Here is a 26,031-nt window from a genome sequence, read left to right as displayed (position 1 = left end):
TTCGTACGGGGTTGGCGTATACAATTCTTATTGCAGTTATACTCGTGCTTTGCGTTTGCAATGCGAGAGAACACGGTTTTAAGAAAATTTGGTTCTTTTAATTTATAGTATACAATATTATAGCACATCTACCATAGCTAAAATGTTCTACCACTGCAACTAAACAATAGAAAAAAGTAATGTTCTCATTGTGTATCATAGCTTTTTGTTGCTCATTGGTTCAAATTAGCTATTGTCATAAATTCAAAAAATCTATAGTACTGTTGGTAAACTTTATAATTTTATAATGCTATTGAATATCATAGAACCAACTTGTGTAGTTGAAACAGCTGACTAAATTCTTTAATTCATTTTAAATATGAATACTTAGAAGGTTAATATGGGAAACTTCAGAGCCATGGGGGCAGAGCCCGAAAGGGTTTTGAGATAAGAATATGTCTATATGTTAATCGGGAACGTGAGCTATCATCATACAAAATTTCAGCCCAATCCAACAAGTATTTAATGCATGATTGAACTTCAAACAAACAAACAAACAAATAAACAAACAAACAAATGCACAAACTTTCACATTTATAATATTAGTAAGATAAAGTAAGTATTAAGGGAATACAATTTTGGTAATATTATATTTTGTTTGCTGTTTATTTCCGAATATTTTTATGTGATCACCTTGTAGTTTTGCTGCTTAGTTCTGGCAGCAGCCATATTTGATTCCAAATGTGTCGGAGTTGGACAAAATGGGATGGTTTTGAGTTGGACAAAAGGGGATAGGCATTTTTAGAGTTGGAGCTGGAAGAAAGAGAAAGAAATAAAAAAGAAAATGCTAAAATAGTTAAAATGAAAGAAAAGGCTAAGAAAAATGGGCTGTTTGATATAAAAAAAAATGTGAAAAACAAACAGATAAAAAAAGGAAAGAGCCAAGAAAACCCAACCAAACCATCCCTGTTCAACAAATAAAAAAGTTTATTGTCCAGGAAAAGTCCTCCTCGTCTGAAGATGAAGAAGGTAAAGAAAAATCAACTTCGTTTGGTTTTCAAACGATAGCAGGCTTACAAACGATAGGCGGCTATTTAAGCATCTCCGCCATCGTCAAGCAAACAAAAGGATCCACTTGATGTGTCGTCAGAATAAATAAATAAACACACATTTTACACAAAACATAAAAAACATAGAAAACGATAGTGATAGGCCTATCGGTACTTTCCTGTTATCTGGTACCTGCGAAAAAATTCTTTAACCACAAATACAACTTCGTCGATCCAGAGTCCGGAGCACATACTACCGTTTAGGTTTAGGTTTAGGTTTGGTTAGGTTAGGCTAGGTTAGGTTAGGTTTGGTTAGGTTAGGTTAGGTTAGGCTAGGTTCGTTTACTTACAATACTCATGTTATTGATAAACTAACCTAACCTAACCAAAGTACAACCAGGTACCAGATAATAGGAAAGAATTTTTTCGTAGGTACCAGATAACAGGAAAGTACCTGCTAATCACTATCGTTTTTTATGTATTGATAACGCTGATCTTATGTACTGATAAAACTGATAATGCCGAGCGTGATCAGTTAACCGAAAGACTGATCGTAGATGTTGCCGTAATCGCGGGAGACGATTACCAAAGTCGCAGAGACTGCAGGTTATGCTCCTCCCGATATCCGACCTTTTGGCCGTTCCGATTGCCATGGTCCTATCATGGTCGGATATGAGGGGTTCTACTGTACCTAACCAGCAGATGATTTCTCATATTTGAGCACCAACTAAAATTGCTAAAAACTGTAATGTAAAAAAAAAACAAGCATTGTAAGATAGAAGAACCATTCATTTTTTAACAAATACTCAGACCTCAAGAACTAATTTGACTTATTTTAATCTCTTTGACACTGCCAATTAATTTTAAATTAGTGTTGATTTGGCCAATCTAGTAATTATGTGATTTATCCCATTTTTTGGTCTACATGACTGATTAAAATAATTTTCACAGGAGAAACGTGATGAATTAGATAGCTTAATTACAGCTATTACTACAAATGGGTCCCACCCCAGCAAGTGTGTAACCATACAGCGAACGCTTGATGGCAGATTACAGGTAACTCATATTTTTCTTTTACATTTTAAAATGCAACAATATTCTACAGACAAAAATCACAAAAAAGACTACTAATGGAAGTATATGAAATGTATTTTATAATCAGAGATGTACATAAATTAAATTATAAGGGAAGTTTGATTCATTAGATGTTACGTTACTAAAATGTGAAATTATGAAATGAGAAATAAATACTTTTGTTAATAGACATTCAAACATGTCTTCAAGAAGAACTGGTAATATTGGAATTAATATATATTTAAGATAAAAACTTCACCAATATTCCTGAATTTCTAAAAATTCAGAAATATTGGTGAAGTTTTTTTTTTAAATTTATATTCAAACATGCCTTGCGGAAAATAACATCAATACAGTTGGGAAATTCTAATGTTCATTATTTTCTTCATGCAACACTAGTAGGCAGTGAGTAATCCTTGTTACAGAGTATTGTTTATCTTTGTAGGGACAGGATCTCCAATTAGGCCTTTTTTTATTTACACTTAAATCTATTAAACTAACATTAGGTTCAAAGAGTACCTCGGTTTCCTGCTACAGAGAGGGTAATAAAGTGTGTTTTTTAGTAAAATACAATATATTATAGCTGATATATTTTATATTATAGCTTGGTATAAAATAAATAAATTTGCCATGTCAATCAAATAAAATATATCTATAAACAAGCAAACTACAACAGTTCACTTATTTTCAGTAAGCACGCCCGGACTGGGACCATTTGGGGCCCTCAGCTTCATGCTGTGAAGGGGCCCTCTACCAGGGGATTATGTTGTATTAGGTTTTTTGTAAACGAGTTTTTTTTCTCACTATTTTGGCATTTATAAGAAGGATGACATTTAGCTAGGTATTTATAAAATATTAGAGTACAGTATATTTACTTGGCCTATTATTTATCATTAAAACAGGGTTGGTACGGTCAGGGAAAACCTGGAAAACCTGGAAATGTCAGGGAATTTTGTTGGTCTGGAAAAGTCAGGGAATTTTGGAAAAAATCTGGAATTTCTCTTGAAAGACTACATTTTGCATCTACATCTCAATACTTGGTCAAAAACATGGAAGTTTGACGAAAAAAGCGATGTAACAAAAACATCGGGAACCTACCATTGATATAAAAAACATAGAACATCGACAGACATTCTATCATCACCCTCTGATTACTGGCTTTAATTGAACGCACCGAGCTCCCAGTGTTTCTACACGACCAAAAGAATATAATCCCGGTCACTGGGTTAAGAAATCCCGTTTAATCCCTTAAGATTTTTTATGTTAAATTCTGAGTGTTAAATTAGACATATTGCGTTTAAATAGTTGTTTTAACATTGCTATTATATTTTGTTAAGGAAATTTCTTCGATTGGGGTTAGTTTTTCACTAAAATAAAGCATAGTAAATAAAAACGGACGTCATAGTCAAAACTCCTGTTTTATCCCAAATCCCCTTCAAATCCCGCTCATGCTCTAAAAATCCTGTTTTCGGGATAATAATCCCACGTATGAAAACACGGCTAGTACTGCGATGCGCGGAAGGATAGGCCTACATTCATCGTTTCAATTTCAATACGATACTGAATACAATTCCTCATTGAATTTATACCAATACTGATTCAAAAAACTGCACTTGTAGGAGTTTATAAAAAAAATTTATTCTGTTATTTGAAACATTTAATATTTTAGTTTGGTACTACTTTTTGTCTCCGGTACAAGCATGGTAGTTATTTTTCCAATATCACATGTTTCTTCCGATATAAGCCGATGATATCGCAAGCAAAATATCGATATATATCAGTATCAGAAGCACCGTATCGTCTATCTGCTCGTGTCAAGTCAAGGCCAAGTAGAACATAAAGTGTGAGGTTAAGTTAGTTGGTACTCTTAATTTTCCAGATTCCAGATGTTTAATTCTTTTCTTATTGGTTTTATGAGTAAACTATTTAGGCCTACATTTTTTCTAATAACTCTTGATTCTGACTATTCGATATCGTCTTACGGCATACCTGGAAAAAGTATAATATCAGTCTGGAAAACCTGGAAAAGTCAGGGAATTTCATTTTCCAAAATCAGTACCAACCCTGTAAAATCAACTTTATTGTTTATTGAGATTAAAAATTACATTATTTTTAGGTTTCTACAAGAATACAATACACACATTGTAGAAGTGTCAATAAGTGTTATAACAGTTCAAATTGAAGTGCAGTATTATTCACACCAAAGTTAATAAATTGTGTCAACATTATTTGTGTGGTAATAATGATCACAACAAGATTTTAGGGACTTGAAAAAATAATACTAACAAGACATAGACTGTATTAATCAGTAGGCCTACTTAACAACAAGAGCAAAAATGTTAAACTATAAATACACATAACATCAACATGGAATATTCACAAAAATTACTCACACATTTACAACTACAGTAGAACCTCACTAATTCGAACCTCAATAATTCGAAAACCTCTATAATTAGTAATGTTTGTCTGTTACCCTCAGAAAACCTCTAAAATTTGAAAAATAATATACCGATAATTCAAAGTGATTTTTTCGATTATTGCAGCCTCTACAATTCAAATTTTGTAGCCATTATTCAAATTGTTACCTCCAAAATTCGAAGTTAACCTCTACAATTTGAACTGTGTCACCGTAAGCCTCTGAAATTCGAATTTAGAACAACAAATATGCCTGTTGAAACATGAACTGACAACATGTACTTTATTGATGTTGTCGATGTGTTCATTAGTCTCCGTTTTCTCAAACTCTCTACACTTAAAACTGGGACCTCCATAATTTGAATGTTATTTATTCTGACCTCTATAATTCAAACTCTCTATATTTCAAACTTCCTATAATTCGAAATATATTGTCTTTCCTCTGAAATTCGAATTAGCGAGGTTCTACTGTAATAAGCACTGTCTACAAGCTGAACATTTACTCACAAACGCATACACACATAGGCCAAGACACAAGAATATTAGGTTGTATCATAGATAAACCATCGATATGTCCCAGATTCCTCATCCTTATGGATCAGCTGAGGACAATTTTGCTGTTAGTTCTGTCTGGTGCACTGTAGAGGTCGTGTTTTGTAACAATTTGTTTCTTGTTACTTCAGCTATTTAGAAAACTCAATTAACCAAATAAAACAATGTAATCATAGACAATAACTCGTCAACTCGTCCCCTAGTTATATAACCGAACAGTAAAATAAAAATCACAAAATTACCCCTAAAATAATAGGAACAAAATTTCGTCGACCCATTGATCAGTGTCACCAACATGAACTAGACACGAAAAGACCTTTAACCCTTCCAGGGCTATGGACGGATATATCCGTCAATCTTTGTTTACTTTCCGGGCTGAAAACGGGTATATCCGTCCCGAGAAATTTCTTTTCTGGGATATATGTGTCCAAAAAACGAATTGATACACAATGTTTATAATACGGTAATAAACATTACACTGCATTATAAATGGGTTATTTTGTTTTTGTGGTTGGCAATAATAATTGCCGCAGCTGTTTTGGCTATTTTGCACCATAGAGTGTGCATAAGTAAATATTGCTGTCACTTCACACATGGTTGTTAGTGAGTGATGTTTACATTTTGTGTTTTGTACTTTATTTTTATGTTATTGAGCTAAAGGTACTAATGCAAACGATCTGAAATTTGAAGAAGTTATTGAGATGCTTAATCAATGTCTTGAGAGGGGTTTTATAATTGGCAGTGAAAATAATAGTATGGAATGTGATGGATATGATGAACATGAAGAACAGTCTTTACGTAGTGGAAGTCTTGGCGGGGAATGGGATTAAGGACATGGGAGCGGAACTGAGTGGTTTAGATTTACTTCAGAATGATAGATACATTTTTATGGATAACAAATAAAACAAGAGAAGGAATGGCCTAAGGTTGACGGATATATCCGTCTGCCGCCCATAAGATACTCAAGATTATTGGCAGTGTTCATATTTTGTGATTATTACTGAGGGCGGCAGACGAATATATCCGTCCACCTTATGTTTTTTGTGGGCCAAAGACGGATATATCCGTCAAATCAAATTTTATTTTCTTCATAACTTTTGTACAAAAATTAGTGCAGCCCTAAGGAAAATCTTTTTATGACCCATGAATTATTTCAAGTTAAATAAATACAAAACGCAACCACTTTAGTTTTTAATTTTTTGCAAAAAATAATTAAGCTCCAGCCCTTTATTTAATTCAGCCCTGGAAGGGTTAAGATTTACAAGAAAGTCAAGAAAACCACTTTTGTAGGTTAGTCTATGGTTGTATTTACCAGTACTGTAATAACCAAGTTATATATTGTTGTTTAAATTCCAACTGCTTATAATTTGCCATTTAGTAGGCCTTCTTCAAGAACATGATTAAATTATTCTGCTAAGTCTGTTAAATTAGGCTACATCTTTAGTTAGGCATAGTAGCCGAGATTTATTTTTACTAACTAAAATAATGAACTTTAAAAAATCTGGCTACAAATTTTAATATGGGGATGGAATGTCTAGTTGTATTAATAGTCAAAGCTATTATGTTCTTAATAAAAACATGAATTTGAAATAAAATTTTCTTTCCAATAGAGCAAACTATTGATGCTCTTAATATCACAATATTTTTATGTGGGCAAGACGATGCAGTAGCTGTTTGACTGACATTGAATTGTCCATTGTGCAATACTAGCTGTACTCTCTGAATTTTCTTGTGTTAGAAATTTTAACAGTTTGAATTAATGTGGTAGCCGTGTTTCGTGCGTGTATACATAGCTGACCTTTATGTTACTGCTTTTTAGATGCGATAGTGTTTTTTTTTATTCGAAATTCTATAGTCGAATTTCATCAATTGATTTTCACATTCGAATTATTCCTATCCACTTCTTGGTATCGGTAGCGGCATTGACTCTTGACGATCAATTATTCTCGATACACATACCAATGTTCCAGAATCGGTAACATCGAGAATCAACACATCCCTACCAGAAAGCTTCCAGTGTCTTTTTCTTCTTTTCCTGTCTTTTTGTGCTGTCTTTATGCTGAGCAATCAGCTGATAGAGCATCACTTTACCGTTGTCTGCTAACCACAACACAAGTCTCCGCGCAGACGATGTTATTACCCTACATCAACGTAACTCAATTTACAATAAGCTACAGTAGGTTGTATGCCTTTATATAAACAGCAATATACCACAAGTTGTTAAACACAGTTCTCTAGTTTGGAAAATATAAACAAAACGTTACTGAGAACATGTGATAACTCCTAACAAGCAACAACATTTTTTGTAATTTTATGCGAGAAGGGGCCCCTTTGGGACCTAGCCAGTCCAGGCCTGTCAGTAAGAATAACATGATAGCCTGCTGTACTTTCAAAACAACAGAACTTAATGGTGCAGGACCCACATATGCAAGCAAAAGATCCCTTCGAGCATCCTCTGCTCTCTGAGAGTCTTCTCCCAAACCTTTACCTTGCATAACAAGAAAAAATGTGCTTCATAATCGTCCCACCTAGTAGACTCATCATAGCCTTCACATTTGAACTACTCTATCTTTGATTGCAATGTGCCTTCTTTAGTTTCAAACTTTTCATACTTATCTCCCTCGTTGAAATAATTATTTGTTCTGTTGGTTCGTTTACTCATCCTCGCAAATGTAGAATTACACTAAATTATATTCAAAATACAAAAGAACCATTTTATTTAACTTTTAAACACAACAACATAAACAGAATATTTAGGCCCGGTTTCCCCAACATCATATAAACTTAGTTTTAAGTTAAACGGTGATTTGAACTTAGTTTAACTTTGATTTGTGTTTCCCCAAATTTAAACTAGGTATTAATCTAAGTTAAAACTAAACCACCTCTCAACTTGGTTTAACTACTGGCGATAAAATAAACTGAGTTAATATTAGTAAATTACAACAGTAACATAACCTCAAATAATTTCAAAACAAAAAGTAGGTGTTGAAACAATAATAATTGAAGCAACTACAAATTCATTTGGACGAAAATAGGCTTGGCTTAGGGCTAGCGTATATTGTAAAGGCCTAATTAAGTTATGTTTTATTTATATTTTAATTTATTGTGTTTTATTAAGTTACTTTTTTGTACACTTTTAGCGAATTTCCCATATAGGGAATAAGCTATTAGGTACCGTAGTACTCATGGTAAGACCTGGACCCGGGACCGATTTAATTTTTCGTTTTGAGGTCCCTAGAGGCCAAAAACACCATCCGTTCAAATTCATATATATATATATATTTATATACATATATATTTATATACTAGCAGAGGACCCGTCCTTCGTCCGGGGTTGATGTACCTATGTTTAAATGGTGCTTTTTGAAATCTGCCATGAAAAAAAGAGTAAAATAAGATTAAATTTCAATAAATGTACCTATCAAAAACTTTTAACTTACTAATTAGATAAAAAAAACATTTTCAAACAATAAAACAAACAAAAAACTCAAAGCTTTTACTAAATGATAAAATCAAACATGGACAAACAATAATTTACAACATCTGGGTAATATTACAGTTTTAATTCAATGAAACATGCGATCTTGTTTATAAAAAGCATTGCTCACTAAGCATTGATTATAAAAATGTCTCATTATATACTATGTGAACAAAAAAAAATCAACACTCTTACTACTAAAACACACAGAAATATACTTAGCCCTACTATTTATTGCTCCTACTATTCATGCACCAGAGGCAAGTGCATATACAACCCTTTTATCTATGATACAACTTGGGTTTTTATTGTTGTTTTTAAATTGAAATATTTGATTAGAAAATGTAACGTCATTCAAACAATGTTTATGTCGAGGGTAGGTTAAGTTAAGAGGAACTTGGTTGAAAATATACATGTAGTTACAGTACCATGAAACGCTCGTAAAACGTTATTCATATTAAAATAGAATGTGAAATCTACAGGAAGTAAGTGTCAAAAGTTATAATATAGATAGGTAGTAGCTACCTCTGGATTAGAAAACATCATAACTAACCCATATATGGGTAGTAATATGAAATTATGATTTAAAAATGTGTGAAAAGGAAATGGTGTAAACAATATTTCTCTTAAAATGGTGAATATATACAACTAATTATCTCCTTGAGAAAAAGTTTCAATTTTTAAGGTGTGTGCCCAACTCTAAACACATGTTAATTGTAGACAAATGTTAAAATGATTGAAGTAAATATAAACTGTATAATTTCACTATTTTGTACACCTAAATCTTTCAATACAATTATTCACATTAGCAAAATTTTAAATTATTAATTAGGGTTGGATACAGCAACAGATATACAATCTGACTTATTTCATAAAATCAATAATCAATGAACCATCAAATATAAGAATAAATAAACATGTCACATGATTGTAGAGAACATTATATGCCTATTTATAAGTCAGCTGTGGAATTGTGAATTAATGTGGTTTGACAGTTCAGCTTGTTTACATTTGGGTGGCATAGCAAATTGCAAAAATTGTATTTGTTCTCATGGCAGCCATGGAGACCAATCAATATTTACTTTTAAAATTCTCACCTCAGAACGTTTAAAGCCAAAGGGGCAAAGCCCACGGTCAGTGTCGAATTGTGAATAGTCCTATAATGGTCCTTGATATGGTAGCTATATTTTTGTAAAATTCAAGCCCAGTTGCTTCAGTAGTTTTTGCACCTATTAGTAATACACATACAGACAGACACCATTAGATTTTTATATAATAGTATAGATATATATATATGTGTCCGTTAGCGCGATAACTCAAGCAAAAATGATCCGATTTTGATGAAATTTGGTACAAACGTGTAAACCTACGTTTATTCGAACGAGTTCGCGAACCAGCATAATCGGACCATGGGAACGGGGGTTTATGGGGGGTTTTATGGGGTAAAAATGGGTTTTTCCCATTTTTGACCCTAAAAACAAAAAATTTCGCAATTTCTTTTCAAACCGTTTTGTAGAGCTTAAAAAAATAAATAATTTAGTATATTGAAGCGCTGTTGTGTGCCTAACGGTAACGGAGAAAATTCAAAAATAGTGTAATTAAAAATTCCTATGTTATTCTTATGGAGAAAATGAAAACTGTTGTAGTTTACTTGTTTATGGATGTATATTGATAAAATTTGGCAAATTTATTTATTTCATCTTATACTATTGACGTATGGTCAAAAAACACTTTTTACCTTCCCCGTAGCAGCAACCCTAAGCACTCATTAAATCTAAAGTTATTTAAATTATGAATAAATATGTCTTAATTATTTTAAATATTTGAGTAAAAATGTAATCAGGCAAGTTTAAATTCGCTTAGTCTGCAGGTTTGCTGCGGCGGGGTATTTTTTTAAGTTTGGCAGTATTAATTGCAGTATTTGCCCCTTAACTCAAATGGAAGAGTTAATAGACATTTTCGAAGAAATAATTCTTCTTGTTATAAAAGAAAAATCAACTTTATAACATAACCTTAAACAGTGATGTTATTCTAGCTGCAGTCGCACTTTGCTGTCTGCTCTACTGAGTTGTTGTAGCGTGACGTAGGAAACACTATCCCAAAACCCACCGACGATTCCTCACATTTAATACACATTCAGTATTGCCAACCGCTCGAATTGCCGTTTATCTTAAACGAAGCAAGTAAAATGTTGGAGAAACCAAACACACATTTTAAACGGAGTTTAAAAATAGACTAGTTTATTATAAACTTAGTTTGTACCCCATTTTGGGGAAACCGGGCCTTAATAACAAACTGTAATAACAACAAAAATAATAAACCAGCTGATGAATTAATCTTATACAAATTTAACTATCTAACAGTATGGACTTTGGTCTTTTAACACAGCCTTAACTTATTCATAATATTGTTTGTTGGATCTTGAGGAATAGGGATGTTATTAAATTGTCAAATATCAAAGTCAAAAAAGAATAGTCAATTTCAGTACAACATTTCATTAAACTGTCTATTTACAGTTATGTTTATTCTTTATTCTTTATGTCTGTTTATTCTTTAACAATATTAAAATACCCCCGTCGCAGTAAACCTGCAGACTAAGCGAATTTCAACTTTCTGATTACATATTTACTAAAATATTTCCGTAAATAAGACATATTTATTCCCAATTTAAATAACATTCTTAGTGTTTAGGTTTGCTGCTACAGGGAAGGGTAACAGTGTTTTTGACCAAACGTCAATAGTATAGGATGAAATAAATAAATCAACATATATCCATAAACAAGTAAACTAGAACAGTTTTAATTTTCTCCATAAGAATAAATTGGAAATTTTAAATTTGCATTATTTTAAATTTTCTCCGTAATCATTAGGCATACTACAATGCTTCAATATACTAAACTAGTAGTACGCTTATTCTGCGCGTAACGGGATGAGTGAACATGAGCGCAATAATGAAAAGAGTCCACCCACACCTAGCCTACTTACATGTGTCACTGGTGAACACAATAATGTTATTTGTATGGGCAAATCAACCAAATCTCAGTCCGCAACAATCCTAACTTCTCGTCCATTAATTAACCAAAGTCATTGGTAATATAATATACGTAATGGATTTCCAACAGTTATCGATAGGAGGTAAATCAATCGTTCCTGTACAAAACGTCTCTTCATTAAATGAAGCCTATTTCCATATTTGTTATGAGGTCTATCATAAACAAAACTAAGCCAAACTGAACTAATCTAACTTAAATAAATTGCCAAAGCACAGTGTAAGGAATCTAAAAAATATATCGTATGGCTTACAATGATGATTTATAACAAAGATTTTTTTTTTTTTTTTTTTTTTTTTTTTTTTTTTTAGGGTGAGGAGGGAAAATGCTTTTACGCACACAGGTAGCCAGCCTGTAGTGTGAGACTCCTGAGTTTATCACAGACTACTCACTAAAAAACCCCCTCTACTCTGTTGGACACAGACCTGGAATTGTTTGTCACATTACTTCAAGTCCGGCCAACATGTGACCTAAGCCCACAGGGCTCGCACCGTTTCTGGCATTATTTATTTTTTGACCTACACCGCATCCCGGTCGAGGTCAAGCTTCTTGGCGCGGAGAACACCCTGGATGTAAAGTGACACACAGGTCCAATTGTCCTCACCCTCCATCATCATCGGTATGACCGTGTCCACCGACAGCAGTCCTACGAACTGTTGAGCCTCTAGGCGGGGCCTTTCCCAATGCTGGCAGTGGAAGAAAGTGTGTTCCACGTCATCGGGAATGCCTGGGCAGTATATGCAATCGGGTGACACGGCTTTGCCCATCCTGAACAAGTACGACCGGAAAAAGCCGTGACCCGTCAGAAATTGGGTGAGGTAGAAGTTCACCTCTCCGCACCGCCGATTAACCCAAGGTTGGACCTGTTGTATCAGTCGCCTGGTCCAGAGCCCCCTTGTCTCCTGTTCCCAGCTCTCCTGCCACAGCTGGAAGGTCCGGGTGCGTTCCTCAATTCTTGCCTGGTCCTCCCCACGGCGCTGATAAATTGCCTTCCTCTCCGCCGCCAAAAGTTTGACGGGGATGACTCCAGCAACCACCAGGACGGCGGGTTCGGACACTGTTCGATAGGCAGATGCTACCCTTAGTACTGCCTGACGCTGCACTCGGGCGAGCCGCATCCTATATACCTCCTTATTGAGAGCGTCTGCCCAGACTTCCGCACCGTACAGGAGCACGGACTGGACCGCAGACATCAACAGCCTTCTGCGGCTGGACCGTGGACCTCCGACATTGGCCATTAACCGACTAAGGGAAGAAACCATTTTAGCGGCCTTGTCCGCCGTACGGGTGATCTGGTCTCGCCAGCTGAGCTTGCTGTCCACCATGACCCCAAGGTACTTTGCGGCACGAGTGGTTTGGACTTCAACGTTCCCCACCATCAAAGGCACGATGGTGTCAATCCTCTTTTTAGTCAGAATCACAATCTCAGTTTTGCTCAGAGCGAGCGAGAGACCATGTTCTGCCATCCATGCGTTAATGGTTCGCATGACTCGATTTAGTTTCAGCTGGGCAAGCTCAATGCTACGTGCAGCTATTAAAGCCGCAACGTCATCTGCATACCCAACTAGGACAGTTTCCTCAGGCATCTCGGATCTCAAGAGGCTGTCGTAGGCGACGTTCCAGAGGTCCGGGCCCAGTATGGATCCTTGAGCAGCACCAGAAGTTACATCCATCGTCCTGGAGCCTTCTGTAGTGTCGTAAATGATGAGGCGGTACCGGAGGTAGTCCTCTATCATGCGCATGAGGTATGCCGGGACGTGGAAAGTGTTCTCCAGTGCGTCGAGCATATCGCACCACCTCGCGGAATTAAATGCGTTTCGCACATCAAGTGTTACAAGCAGCACAACCCGACGAGAATAGTTGTTAAACTCCTCAGCTCTCATTACGGCTCGCTTTACCTCCTCAATAGCGTCAACCGTTGACCGTCCCTTCCTGAAGCCGTACTGACGAGGGGATAGATTCCCTGCAGCAACCACGGCTGAATTCAGTCGGGAACGGATCAACTTTTCCAAGACTTTCCCAGCAGTGTCCAACATACAGAGAGGTCTGTAAGAGGAGGGTAGGTCTGGGTTTCCTTTTCCCTTCCCCACGAGCACAAGCCTAGCTGTTTTCCAGCAGAAGGGAAACTTCCCCTCGGCCAGACAGGCATTGTACGTGCTCAAAAGGATTTGTGGGTTTATTGAAAAGACTTTCTTCAGGGCCTCACCAGGTACCCCATCCGGTCCAGGAGCCTTGTTGTTCTTCAGGGACAGAACGGCCGCCTCCAACTCCTCGAGACTGAAAAGCGGTACGTCGTCCACCCTTCCGAACTCCCGCAATGGGCGCAGTGTGTGAGTCGGGAAAAGGGACTTTACGATCCTCTCCATAGAGGCCCCATCCATAAGGGAAGGTGGAGAGCGGGTGCCAAGCTTCTTGGTTACTATCTTGTAACCAAGGCCCCACGGATCGGAATCGACATCGTCCCTTAATTTCTCCCAGCAACTGCGTTTGCTCCGGTTAATGGCCCGGCGAAGAGACTTCCTAGCCACCTTGTAAGCGTCAGACTTAAGACGTCTATCTTCAGGTTCTCTGGCCCTGGTAGCAAGACGTCTGGCTCTCAATGCTGCCCGTCGTAGTTCTGCGATCTCGGTTGTCCACCAGTACACAGGTCGCTTATCGCACCGGGATCTCCTGCGAGGCATTGACTCTTCGCAGGCCGAGACTATCAGCCTCATCAATGATGTAACTGATGTCTCTGCGTGAGCCACGCCAGATGCAGCAGGTACCACTGGCTCTCCCCGTAGTATGACTTCAGTGAATTTGGCCACGTCCAGCCTTTTGGTGTTCCACCGAACGGGCACCTGCCGAGACACGGTAGCTTGTCTCTGATGACTATCCATGACATCAAAAATGATGTACTGGTGGTCACTGGCCGTATAATCCTCTAGGACTCTCCAGGCTCGTATCCTCGGCAAGAGGTACTCAGATGCAAGCGTGATGTCTGGGATCGTTCCCCTCATTCCGGGACGCTGGAAAGTTGGCGTGTTGCCCTCGTTTATGACAACAAGTCCAGCCCTGGCAGCAAAGTCCAGGATGTACTTCCCCCGGGAATTAGTGAGAGTCATTCCCCACTCGACAGCCCTAGCATTGAAGTCCCCCGCCACGACAACGTGCCCGGCGGTATCGCGCACGCTCTCTTCCAGGCGGTCTATCTTTCCACGAAAGTCACGGATAGCCTCGTTGGGGGTGAGGTATACACTAAAGTAAGTGACATCCCCGCACCGGACCCAAACGAATCCTCGGCCCTTCGCGTGACTCCTTACCTGCACTTTAGCTGTATTACGAACCCAGAACGCAGCAGTACCAAGTGTATCGGGAAACCAAAGAGATGGGTCCCTGTCCCGGTACTGGTACTGTTCGCTGACCAAGAGAGCGCGTCAACACCGTGTTCGAGGGCAAGCTGACTGAGAAGCGCGTCAGCCGTCCTGGATCGATCTACATTGCACTGGAGGATCCTTATCTTCGTGGTTGGGCTTTCGCTTGTTGTAGTGCGCCTTTAAATGCACTGCACTGCCCAGACCCAGCTATATGTTTAGCGTTTTTATCATTGAGGCCTTTCTCCTTACAGAGGAAACAGGTCTCAACTTTACAGTCCCTACGAGTGTGACCCACCTCCCCGCATCGAAGGCAGTTCTTGCCTCGGTCGGGCCCTTCGCAGTTTCGGGAGGAATGGCCGAAATCAAGGCATTTAAAACACCTCGTTACTTCCACCCTCCGTCTCAACCTGCAATTAACCCATCCAACCCTCAAATGCTGGAGTGCCAAAACCTTACTGGCGTTTGCGTCTGCCATTTCGGCGACCGCCATCCGCTGTTGACTCCGGTTTGGTTTCGTGAGCCACACCCTCAGATTAGCCGTTTGTCCGGCAAGCTCGGGGACAGCTTTTTTTAGGGCATCAATGACGTCATCCTCCGTTGACACACAATCCATATCCCGAACCTCGACGGACGTCTTGGGCTCGAGAGCACGAACGGTGCCCTGACCTTCCACAGCTGCCTTTAGTTCGGCAGCAAAGGCGGCTTTATCTTTAGACTTACCCAGTTCGAGGAGGACGTCCCCGTCCCGGGTTTGTCTAATCGACCGTACAACCGTTTCGGTTTGCTCTGGCTTAGCCTTGGCCTTGATAACACCCAAGACTTCGGCGAATGATCTTCCCTCCAAAGGCTTGACCAAAATTGCCTCAGTCCTGGGCTTTTTGGGCCGCGACTTTTTAGCGAGTGCCGAGCCAGGCACAGCTTGGGCCACGCCAGTCGACTGCGCCCTCACTGCCACATATGTCTTGGAGCCAACTTCCGCGTGCCTCAATTTCCTCTTCTCTTTTTTCGTAAGGCGCTTTTCCCACACAGTCCCAGATGGTGTTTCTACGACTGACCCCTTTCGGGAGCTACCCTCAATGGGTGTCGCAGGTTGCTGTGGCTGTTGAGGTTTCGCTGGAGCGGCAACTACGTCAGAGAAGGACCTAGAAGTCTGGGTCGCCTTGACCTTAACTTTAGGCTTTGCTGTCTGAACAACCTCTTCTCTTTTTGGAGGGCTTTCTGATGTAGGCCTCCTGCGTTTTTTGGAAGGTCGCGCATTGTCGTCAGGTAGGGACACCACCTTCTCGGCGATCCTTTCCATGGCCGCCTTGCTCACCAGCCGGCAGGCGAAGACAAAACCAAGGTCGTCCTCGAGCTTAGCCATACCATTTTTAACCACTTGGTTAACTCCTCTCTGCGTCTTAAAGGTTTCAAGCATTGCCTTTATGGTCTGCTCCATGTTTCGAAGCCGGTTTTCAATGTCATTTTCTGCGTCGAGATATTGCTGACGCAGAAGTACCATTCCCGACACTTCCAAATCTAACGCTGCTGTTAGGGATTCCTCCGGCATCCCTTCACCAGACTTAGAGGGTAGTCCACCGTTTCCTTCTCCACTTGTCAAGGGAGATCCTAAAGTCAAGTCTTTTGTACACCTGAAAGTTGCAGGTGGTGGGGACGTCTTCACGCCTTTCAATGTTGGCGATCTCTGGACCTTGGAGCTTCGCCCAAAAGGGTCTCGCTCTACTTCCGACTTCTTTTCTTGCTCATTCGAGCTACTTATTAAAGATGTGTTCAGGGTATTTGTTATGAAAGCCATCTTGTGTTTACCAGCGCATCGTGCGGCAAGGGGCGGCCCGGAATAGTCAGGAACGGGTATACCCTTTGGGACAGCGCCCCTACCCCAGTTCCCCGAGGCCCAACCTCCGTTTTCCCAGCACCGGATACCTGACGTGCCGGGGGTCACCCGTCACAATGTAGAGCCCGACCTCTACATCCATGCCGCACTCCCTGACCAAGGACCGAAGTGGCTGGTTTCTCACGACTCACTGAGAATACCCATCGGCAGTGCAGAGCACACATCAACCCCTGCAAACACAACAGGGGCACTCCCAAGGACTCCCAGTGAGAGTGTCGGTCACCCTTTTAGTCGCCTCTTACGACAAGCCCGGGAAGGCTGCGGTTCTATTCTAATCCCGAAACCGCAGGGGGGTATTATAAACAACGATAGCGCTATTATATAATCTAAAAATAATTAAAAAGCCAATATATATTTATCTAACTAGTGAATCTAAATGCCATAAACGGTTCCCACACTCCGCACTGCTTAAATTTATCACTTCCATCGCCACTACCTACATCGTGGACCTGTTTCCCTCCCTTCCCCCACCATTTTAGTATTGAGTGTACATTAATCTAACTACCACAAACTGTTCCCACACTCAGAACTTCTCGCATTTACCAAATCCTTCCCCACTTCCTACGACGTGGGCCTGTTTTCCTCCCTTCCCATTTATCTAACTGCCTCACTCATCTATTATTATTTTTTTTTTAAGCTCTACAAAATTGTTAGGAAAGAAATTGCAAAATTTTATGTTTTTAGGGTCAACAATGGGAAAAACCAATTTTTACCACATAAAACCCCCCATAAACCCACGTTCTGACCCATGGTCCGATCATGCTGGTTCGCGAACTCGTTCGAATAAATGTAGGTTTACACGTTTATACAAAATTTCATTAACCCTATAGCTGGCAGTAATTTTACTCTGTAGTGGCAAGGGTTTTTTAGGCGCCGCGCAACCATTTTTTAAAACACTTAAAAAATATATAAATAGCCTAGAAAACACATTATATTATATATCATTTTTTTCAGCAAAAAACAAGGAATAATATTATATAAATTTTAAATATGAAATTTTAATTTACAAAAAAGATTTTTTAGTATATTTACTAAGCGTAAACTTTTTTTTATTTATATGCATATATAATTCCGTAATATAACACAAATCAATGAACTCAAGAAAATTTTTCAAAATATACAAATTGTGCAGAATTCCATGAAGAAAAGAATGATATATAATACATGTACCTTGTTTCTAAAAAAAATACATATAACAGTTTTTATTACTATATACATATTCGGTGTACAACCTACACTAGGCCTAGTACTTGAATTGCATGTCTCCTCGCTACTTAGAATTGGAACTCACTAGATCGGTCACAGTAGTTACAATCATTCATCTTGAAGTGAAATCAACTCACATTTCAATAAAAAATAAAACTTATAACGAAAAAACACCGAAACTAACCAAACACAACGCGAAATAAACAACAACAGACGCTGGTAATAGGCGATTGCGTCACCATGACAATGTCGTCAGCTGATGCTTTATTTTCATAGACTTTTAAGTTTTCCCAAAGGCGTTTAAATAGTTGAAATGCACATCAATTGACAGATTATTCATTTCTGAACCGAATAAATACTATATTAAGTGAATTTTTTTCATTTTCGTACAAAAATCGGCGAATTCCGTTACAAAAAGCGCCTGATATCGGGCGCTGCCGGGCATGCCAGCTCGAGGGTTAAAATTGGATATATCGGATATATATGAATTCGAACGGATGGTGTTTTTGGCTTCTGGGGCCCTCAAAACGAAAAAGTAAATCGGTCTCGGGTCCAGGTCTTACCATGAGACCTGCGGTAATAGCTTATTCCCTATATGGGAAATTCGCTAACATGTGATAGTTAATCTTCACAAATAAATCATACAGAAGAAATATAAAGATTAATCAATGGACATAACATACAGGGTGGTAAAAAAGTCCCAGGACAGTAAAATATTTTAAAATTTAATGCAGATAGAGCTACAATACTTGGTACAAAGTTACAGGGCATAAAACTCTATTTTAACACATATTCAGTGATCCAATAACTCTTCAGGGGGACGGCCCACAAGGAGTCGGAAGAAAATCTTAAATGGAAGAATAGGTCAATATGCACATAAAATTAAAGGTCTTCTTTAGTAGATTACGATGCCGTAAATTCAAGCTCAAAAGAATGCCTGAGTAAAAAATGGCAGATTCAAGAAATCTTTGAACATCTGCCATTTTGCGCAGGACCAACCTTTTGAAGAACGGTTTGCGGCATTGTATTCTACTAAAAAAGACCTTTAATTGTATGTGCATATTGACCTATGCTTCCATTTAAGATTCTTTTCCGACTCCTTGTGGGCCGTCCCCCTGAAGAGTTATTGGATCACTGAATATGTGTTAAAATAGAGTTTTATGCCCTGTAACTTTGTACCAAGTATTATAGCTCTATCTACATTATTTTTTAAAATATTTAACTGCCCTGGGACTTTTTTACCACCCTGTATATAAGTTAACTAACATTATCTATATATTTAATTATTCATTAACAGGTATATTGTCCTCCTTCTAGGAGTTCCTTCATTTTGCTAGTGTAGTCACTTTTACCTAATAATACTGCCGCCCTACCTTTATCTGCTGGTAGAATCATGATTGTATTATCAGACAAAACTACTAATTTAAAATAAATTAAATTGGTTAACTGTAGATCAATACCATTAAGAGTAATTAATTTACCTACCTCAATTACAACGATCACTAAAAGTAGACTAGGCATTTTCATCCTTTTTTTTCCTGTTTCGTCTCTTGTTTACTATCTGACTGTGGTTAAACATTAAACTGAAGGATCAGCTGTTGTTAGTTACAATTCACATGTAAAACTGTTAAAGAAAGTTGGTCAGCATTTAGCAGAAAGTTTAAAATTGTATTAAAAAATATGTCAAATACTAATATACAAACAATATACAACAAACAATATACAAATAATACACGGACATACTAAGGGAGTGAAGCACTTAACAAACATAAATTTTTAGTTATCATTTGTATCTTTGCTCTGAGCTCTTAAGCTTTAAAATAATACCTTAATCATAAAAAATTGTTATGTAGGACAGGCGGGATGTCACAGGGAAAAGCCTTTTTGTATTACGTACATAGATAATTCAATTCATCATCAGTAGTAAACATAGGAGATATCAATATAAATGACAAAATATCAACATCAAAACATAAATCCCAAAAAATCAATAGCAATTTTATGCAACCGTAGTGGTATGAAATAACAAATAAGTGATGATGACCAGATTAGCAGGACTATGGTGTACAAAAAAATCCAGGAGTAAATTTTAATTATAAAATCAACAATTCAACAATATTATGATTGTAGGCCTATTAGGAATATTCAAAACAAATGTCTCTATGTTGGCTTTTCAGTTTGCATGTTTTGTTTTATTATAATAATCTATTATTATAGTGTCGCTTTGGTACAGGTTGCAGGCAGGAAGGGATTTCCACATGTAATCTATGCTCGCATCTGGCGGTGGCCTGATCTCCACAAGAACGAACTCAAACATGTCAAGTACTGCCAGTTTGCTTTTGATCTCAAATGTGATTCAGTCTGTGTGAATCCTTACCACTATGAAAGAGTTGTTTCCCCTGGAATAGGTAAAGTGTGTTCAGATTTAATAAATACTAGCAGCAAAATCTGACTTTGTCCGGGTAAAATTATACAATGTACAATAAATGGTTTTAGAATTAATTTTGTTCTGTTTGGATAGACATATCTTGGTACTATTAAATCTAGAAATATGTTAAATACTAGCTTTAACTTTAACACTGACATGCCATTTTCAAGTTACAGTAGAACCTCGCTAATCTTTCACCTACGGAACAGGGAGCATGGTCGGAACAGCAAAAAGTTTGGATTATCAGAGGAGCGTTTATTGACATAAAAACGTAGTTAAACTGTATTTTGAAAAGACCTTGGATAACTGATAACCACGGTTAATCCAACATGACATAAAACAGTTATTTCCAACTCGTAAACTAAATGGACGTTAATGTAATAATTTGCATATTACATCATAAAAATACAATTAGTAGGCTATTGCGCAATCATGATAATTATGTTATGTCATTACCCTTGGTTCAGTAATAAAAACCGTAACGTTTAAAATCACAGCTTTTTCAAACTTTTAGTCAAACAAACAAATTACCAAACATTGTACAGCAAAATAAAGAACAGAACATTATAAATTCTAGTAAGCTACTGCTAGTTTTAGGCTACTGCTACGCTGTTTCAGGACAGAAGAATGTCGATAAAAACATTAGATAACGCATAAAAAAAGTATAGCCTAAAATAATAGTAGCCTACTTATAGCATAACAACAGTCGTAAAATACACCGATAAAGATAACAATGTCATAAAAACATCGCTTATTCTTTTTATTTGTTCTTCTATTCTTTCTTCAGTTTATCTTCATCCACCCATTCAACAAGTTGCCATGGTTACTAAACACCAAATCACAGGCTACTAAAGTTGTCATTATTGCCAAATACCCAATCACAAAATGTTGTGACATAGCAAGCGCACAGCAGACAGATGTGCCGTGTGTAGGCCTAAGGAGCAGACAATTGTCAATGCAAACGGATAGCTTGACCTTGTAGCTTTAATCGGCATTCCTTTAATTTGCTTCCATTTAATTTTTGTCAAATGAACGGTGATTTTCCAAAAACAATAATGTGGGAGCCTACTTAATATTAATAATGGACAGACATGGTTAAGTATACAACAAATTTCAACACATTAGACAAAAAAAAAAAACACAATTTATAAAGTTTTATGGGTATTTTTCTTGGACAATGAGGTTATGTTAGCGGAAGCCTATTGTGTTGGCGGAACGGTCGGACCAAGCGAGGAGTCGGACTAGCGAGGTTCTACTGTATAAGAAAAAACCGCAAATTTGAGCATTTGCTCCTCCCACCTCCCCCCACCCAGAGCGACAAGGTTATTTTATTCTCACCTATCATATACAGCCCGCCCTCGCTAGTCCGACGCTTTGAAATCCGACCTGCTACGGGAGCAAAAAATCAAGCGTGCAGTGACATGAAACACTGTGACTCACGTCTCGTTGCCGTCGGAGCACTTCTGTTCAGTGTTCAGTTGACTTTCGGGACGTGCAGTACACTTTCCCAGTGCAGTGGTATTTTCTTTGTTAGTAAGTGCAAGTGTTCGTGTACAGTACAGTTGTAGTTGTGTGAAATGGCTAGTGCAAGTTGTGTTAAACGGAAACACAAAACTTTAACAATATCGGAGAAGTGGGAGATTATTAAAAGAATAGATAGCGGTGAAACGCCGACTGCAGTAGCGAAATTTTATGAAATCGGACGGCCTACGATCTATGATATAATGAAGAATAAAGAAAAAACTGAAGGGTTTATGAAGTCTGTGGAAGACGACGCTTTAAACAGGAAAACCCTGAGAACAAGCGAGTTTCCTGAGGTGGAATAAGCACTGTTCATTTGGTTTAAAAAACAACCCACACGGAATGTTCCTATTTCTGGAGACATACTTAAACAAAAAGCTCAATATTTCTACACAGAAATAACGAAGAAGAATGATTTTCGAGCTAGTCATGGATGGTTCGAAAACTTCAAAAAACACCATGGTATACAATTTATGAAGATGTGTGGTGACAAGGTATCTGCTGACAAGTCTGAGATTGATGCGTTCATTGAAATGTTGGACAAAAAAATTACTGAGCTTGGTTTACAGTAGAACCCCTCATATCCGGCCACCACGGGACCAAGCCCCTGACCGGATAACGATTTGGCCGGATAAACCAACTTACTATGAAAATGACAATTCTTACCTAATAATAATAGGTAATCAATATAATATGCAATCAAAAGTATCATTTAATTCTGTCCTGGGATTATTTTTAGAAAAATGAACATATGTTTGTAATAAAGGAAAAAAATATTTGTAGGTTAAAGTCATTAAGTAATGAATGTACAAATATTATGATTCCAGGTAACAAAACATATTAAATGGAGGTAAAAATGACAATAAATTGTACTTAAAGATCATTAGGACTTAAATGGTAGGCCTACTTGTATTTCTACTCAACATTCTTAACCATTTTGTGAAATACAAAAATTAATGTACTCGTACTGTACTGTACTAAACCCACTTGTGAAATAATCAACCAACTGATCAGAGGTTAGGCCTACTAGCTCAACTGAGTATAGTGACTCAGCAAATAAATGAATAAACAAACAGATAAATATTGAGAACAATTTATTTTATGACTTGAGCAGTCACAAATACTAGTGCTTGCATCTAAACGTCTGTAAGCTGTGAGAAAAAAATTTTGATATTGGCTTCCTGGAAGGGGCCGGATAAACAGAGGACCGGTAAAACCAAGGCCGGATATGAGGGGTTCTACTGTAGTTCCCGAGCAACTGTGCAACGCAGATAAAACCGGGTTGAATTGGCGACAGCTCCCGGCAGAAACATTTGTAAGTGATGAGGAAAAAAAAGTGTCAGGAAGGAAATTGCAAAAAGAACGACTCACGCTTATGGTGTGTGCTAATGCATCAGGCACTCATGCTTTAAAACTGCTTGTTGTAGGAAAATCAAAAAACCCTTGAGCATTCAAAAATGTCAAGGTTGAATCTCTGCCAGTAACTTACAAGTCACAAAGTCGTGCTTGGGTCACAAAAGAAGTTTTTCATGACTGGTACACTAACAGCTTCGTTCCACAAGTTAAGGCTGAATTAAAGAAGAACAAGTTACCAATGAAAGCCCTTCTTTTACTGGATAATGCACCAGGACATCCTGATGCTGATGAATTGAAAATCAAAACTGCTGATTGCTACATTGAAGCTATGTACCTACCAAAAAATACCACAGCTTTAATCCAGCCCATGGATCAAAATGTGATAAAAACTCTCAAGGCTCACTACAAGAAGCGCATTCTTATGGATGTTGTCAGTCAACCTGATGCTGATATTGCAGCGATTTTGAAAGCTTTTAACATTAAGGACGCCATTTTGAACGCTGCATATGCTTGGCAACAAGTAAAAAGCATAACTTTGATCAAATCTTGGAAAAATGTATGGCCTAACAATCCATGTCTTACAACATGTAATCCTACATCCAGCAGCTGCCCAGAACCCGTTTTGGAGGCTACATTGGAACTTTGTAACGAAGTGCAACTTGCCCCCGCATCAGTTGAAGAGCTTAGAACATGGATCATGGAGGACAACCTTGATGCTGACGTGACAGACGCAGATATAATCCTGGAAGTTACAGCAGCTGATGACGACGTGATCGAGGACGCAGCGCCAGAAAAAACCTTCACCGTCAGCTGTGATGAAGCTGTATCGGCAGCTCACAGACTTTTTCAGCAACTAAATACCGTGCTGAAACACGTATGTATTAATTTTACAGGGGCCTACTTTTTTAATGAATTGTGTACTTTTATGCATATTTTTTGGGATGTACGTACAGTACTGTTTGTAACACTGTAAAATAAGTTTAGCTACATAAATTAAAATTGTGTTTCCTTTATTCTGTGTTTTTAATTCTTCCCAAGAATTTAATGGTGATTAATACATTGTTTAAAATGATAGTTATATCTTTTTGGCAATCAAATGCATTACAGAATAGCCATTTTTGATAATCCGACGTTTTTGAAAATCTGACACTACGTGAGTCCCGTACCTGTCAGACTAGCAAGGGCGGGGGCTGTATTCATTAGGGGACCCTCCCCGACACATTAAAAAAAAAATTGGATTTTTTCCTCAATTTTTCCTATTTTGCTTGGGCTAGTGTCACACACACTTAATGTTTACAGCTGTTACGTTAAGCAAATGTTATTATACGAAAAGCTAGTGTAGAATGTTAGCGTCGGCTGCTAGACTTTTTAAAAGTTTTAAATTTATTTTCTAAAACTGAAAAACTGAAACCCTAAACAAAGATTATGGGTTCGACATTCCCTAGTTCAAAAAAAATCATGAACATTCGTCAAGTGGTTGATTCAGAATCGTGAAATAAAAAAACCCTGTTACGTTTTAATATATACGAGTTGTTGGCCCGTCCTACGTATGGGAATCGAGCAGTCCATCAAATCTGTATATAGTGTGCCAATTACTAATTCAAGCATAGTTTAAGCAGTTTAAAATTTATAGTAAAGAAAAAGCTGCCAAGATGAATTAAAACATGTGATCATTGTCATTTCTCCAACCTTTCCTCAAAAAGTCAAGTACAGTATTAAAATAATTTTCATAAGCTTTCTTTTGAAGATTCGCGAGCTTCGATTTGTATACAGCAATGGTTATAGAATGTTACTTATTTCCTATAATCAATGACAAAATCACAGAGTAAATAAACTAACCTCATAGTTCTATAGAATATTTTTTCATTCAACCAGCTGTTAGTTATAACAAATTATATTGCACTGAAACAAAGTAAATATTTTTTTAAGACTGCTCAAAAAATAAATTAGAACACCTAGTATTTTACCATGAATATTTTAATAAACTCATCCTCTTACCGAATAAATGAACGTATCAATGATTATAGCATTACACATACAGTAGAACCTCTTTAATCCGAACCAATTGGGACCAGGGGTAGTTTGGACTATTGAATAGTTCGGATTACAGAACATATTGTTGTTTTTACATAACAATAGCTAAAACATGGCTAAAATTGATCAACATTATTTTGGGAATAGTGAAAAAATGTTTTATAAAGTAAAATACAGTGTTTATTTAATAATGTAGTTAACATGGTGAATAAACAGTACTGTAAATTAAATACAGTATACAATAAAGAACTGCTGTACTGTGTATAGAGTACAGCAATGAGGGGTTCGGATTAGTGGAGGTTCGGATTACGGGGGTTCGGATTAAAGAGGTTCTACTGTAGTATAAATAAGTCATTTCTAAGTAGGGCATGTCATTTCATTTTAATCCAAATGCTGAATTTGTGTCGAAAACGCTGAATGTTTACAGCTGTTACGTCAAGTAAATGGTATTATACCAAAATCTAGAGTAGAATGTTAGTGTCGGCTGCTAGACTTTTTAAAATTTAAAACTTTATTTCTAAAAAACTGAAACCCTAAACTAAAATTATGGCTTCGACATTCCCTAGTTCTCAAAACTATCCTTCTTTCAACACAAAAATCATGAAAATCCGTCAAGTGGTTGCAGGGCCGGAACAA

At 37.6% G+C, this 26,031-nt stretch overlaps 1 protein-coding gene across 4 annotated transcripts in view; it reads left to right on the top strand.

The window, feature by feature from the left end:
- Nucleotides 1-26,031, top strand: part of LOC128982570 (mothers against decapentaplegic homolog 4) — a 173,193-nt gene that overhangs the window by 39,384 nt on the left and 107,778 nt on the right. For all 4 annotated transcript variants that reach the window (XM_054401546.1, XM_054401532.1, XM_054401538.1 and 1 more), the window contains exons 3-4: nt 1,980-2,084; nt 20,290-20,464. In XM_054401546.1, coding sequence (XP_054257521.1) covers nt 1,980-2,084; nt 20,290-20,464 — 280 coding nt within the window. The remainder of the gene's footprint in view (nt 1-1,979; nt 2,085-20,289; nt 20,465-26,031) is intronic.

This window comes from Macrosteles quadrilineatus, unplaced genomic scaffold, assembly GCF_028750875.1.
Source record: "Macrosteles quadrilineatus isolate MER2022 unplaced genomic scaffold, UCM_ALF_1.0 Scaffold_1__1_contigs__length_201487025, whole genome shotgun sequence".
Classification (NCBI taxonomy): domain Eukaryota; kingdom Metazoa; phylum Arthropoda; class Insecta; order Hemiptera; family Cicadellidae; genus Macrosteles; species Macrosteles quadrilineatus.
The sequence above is the reverse complement of the archived record's forward strand: the minus strand, read 5'-3'. Positions and strand labels throughout refer to the sequence as shown.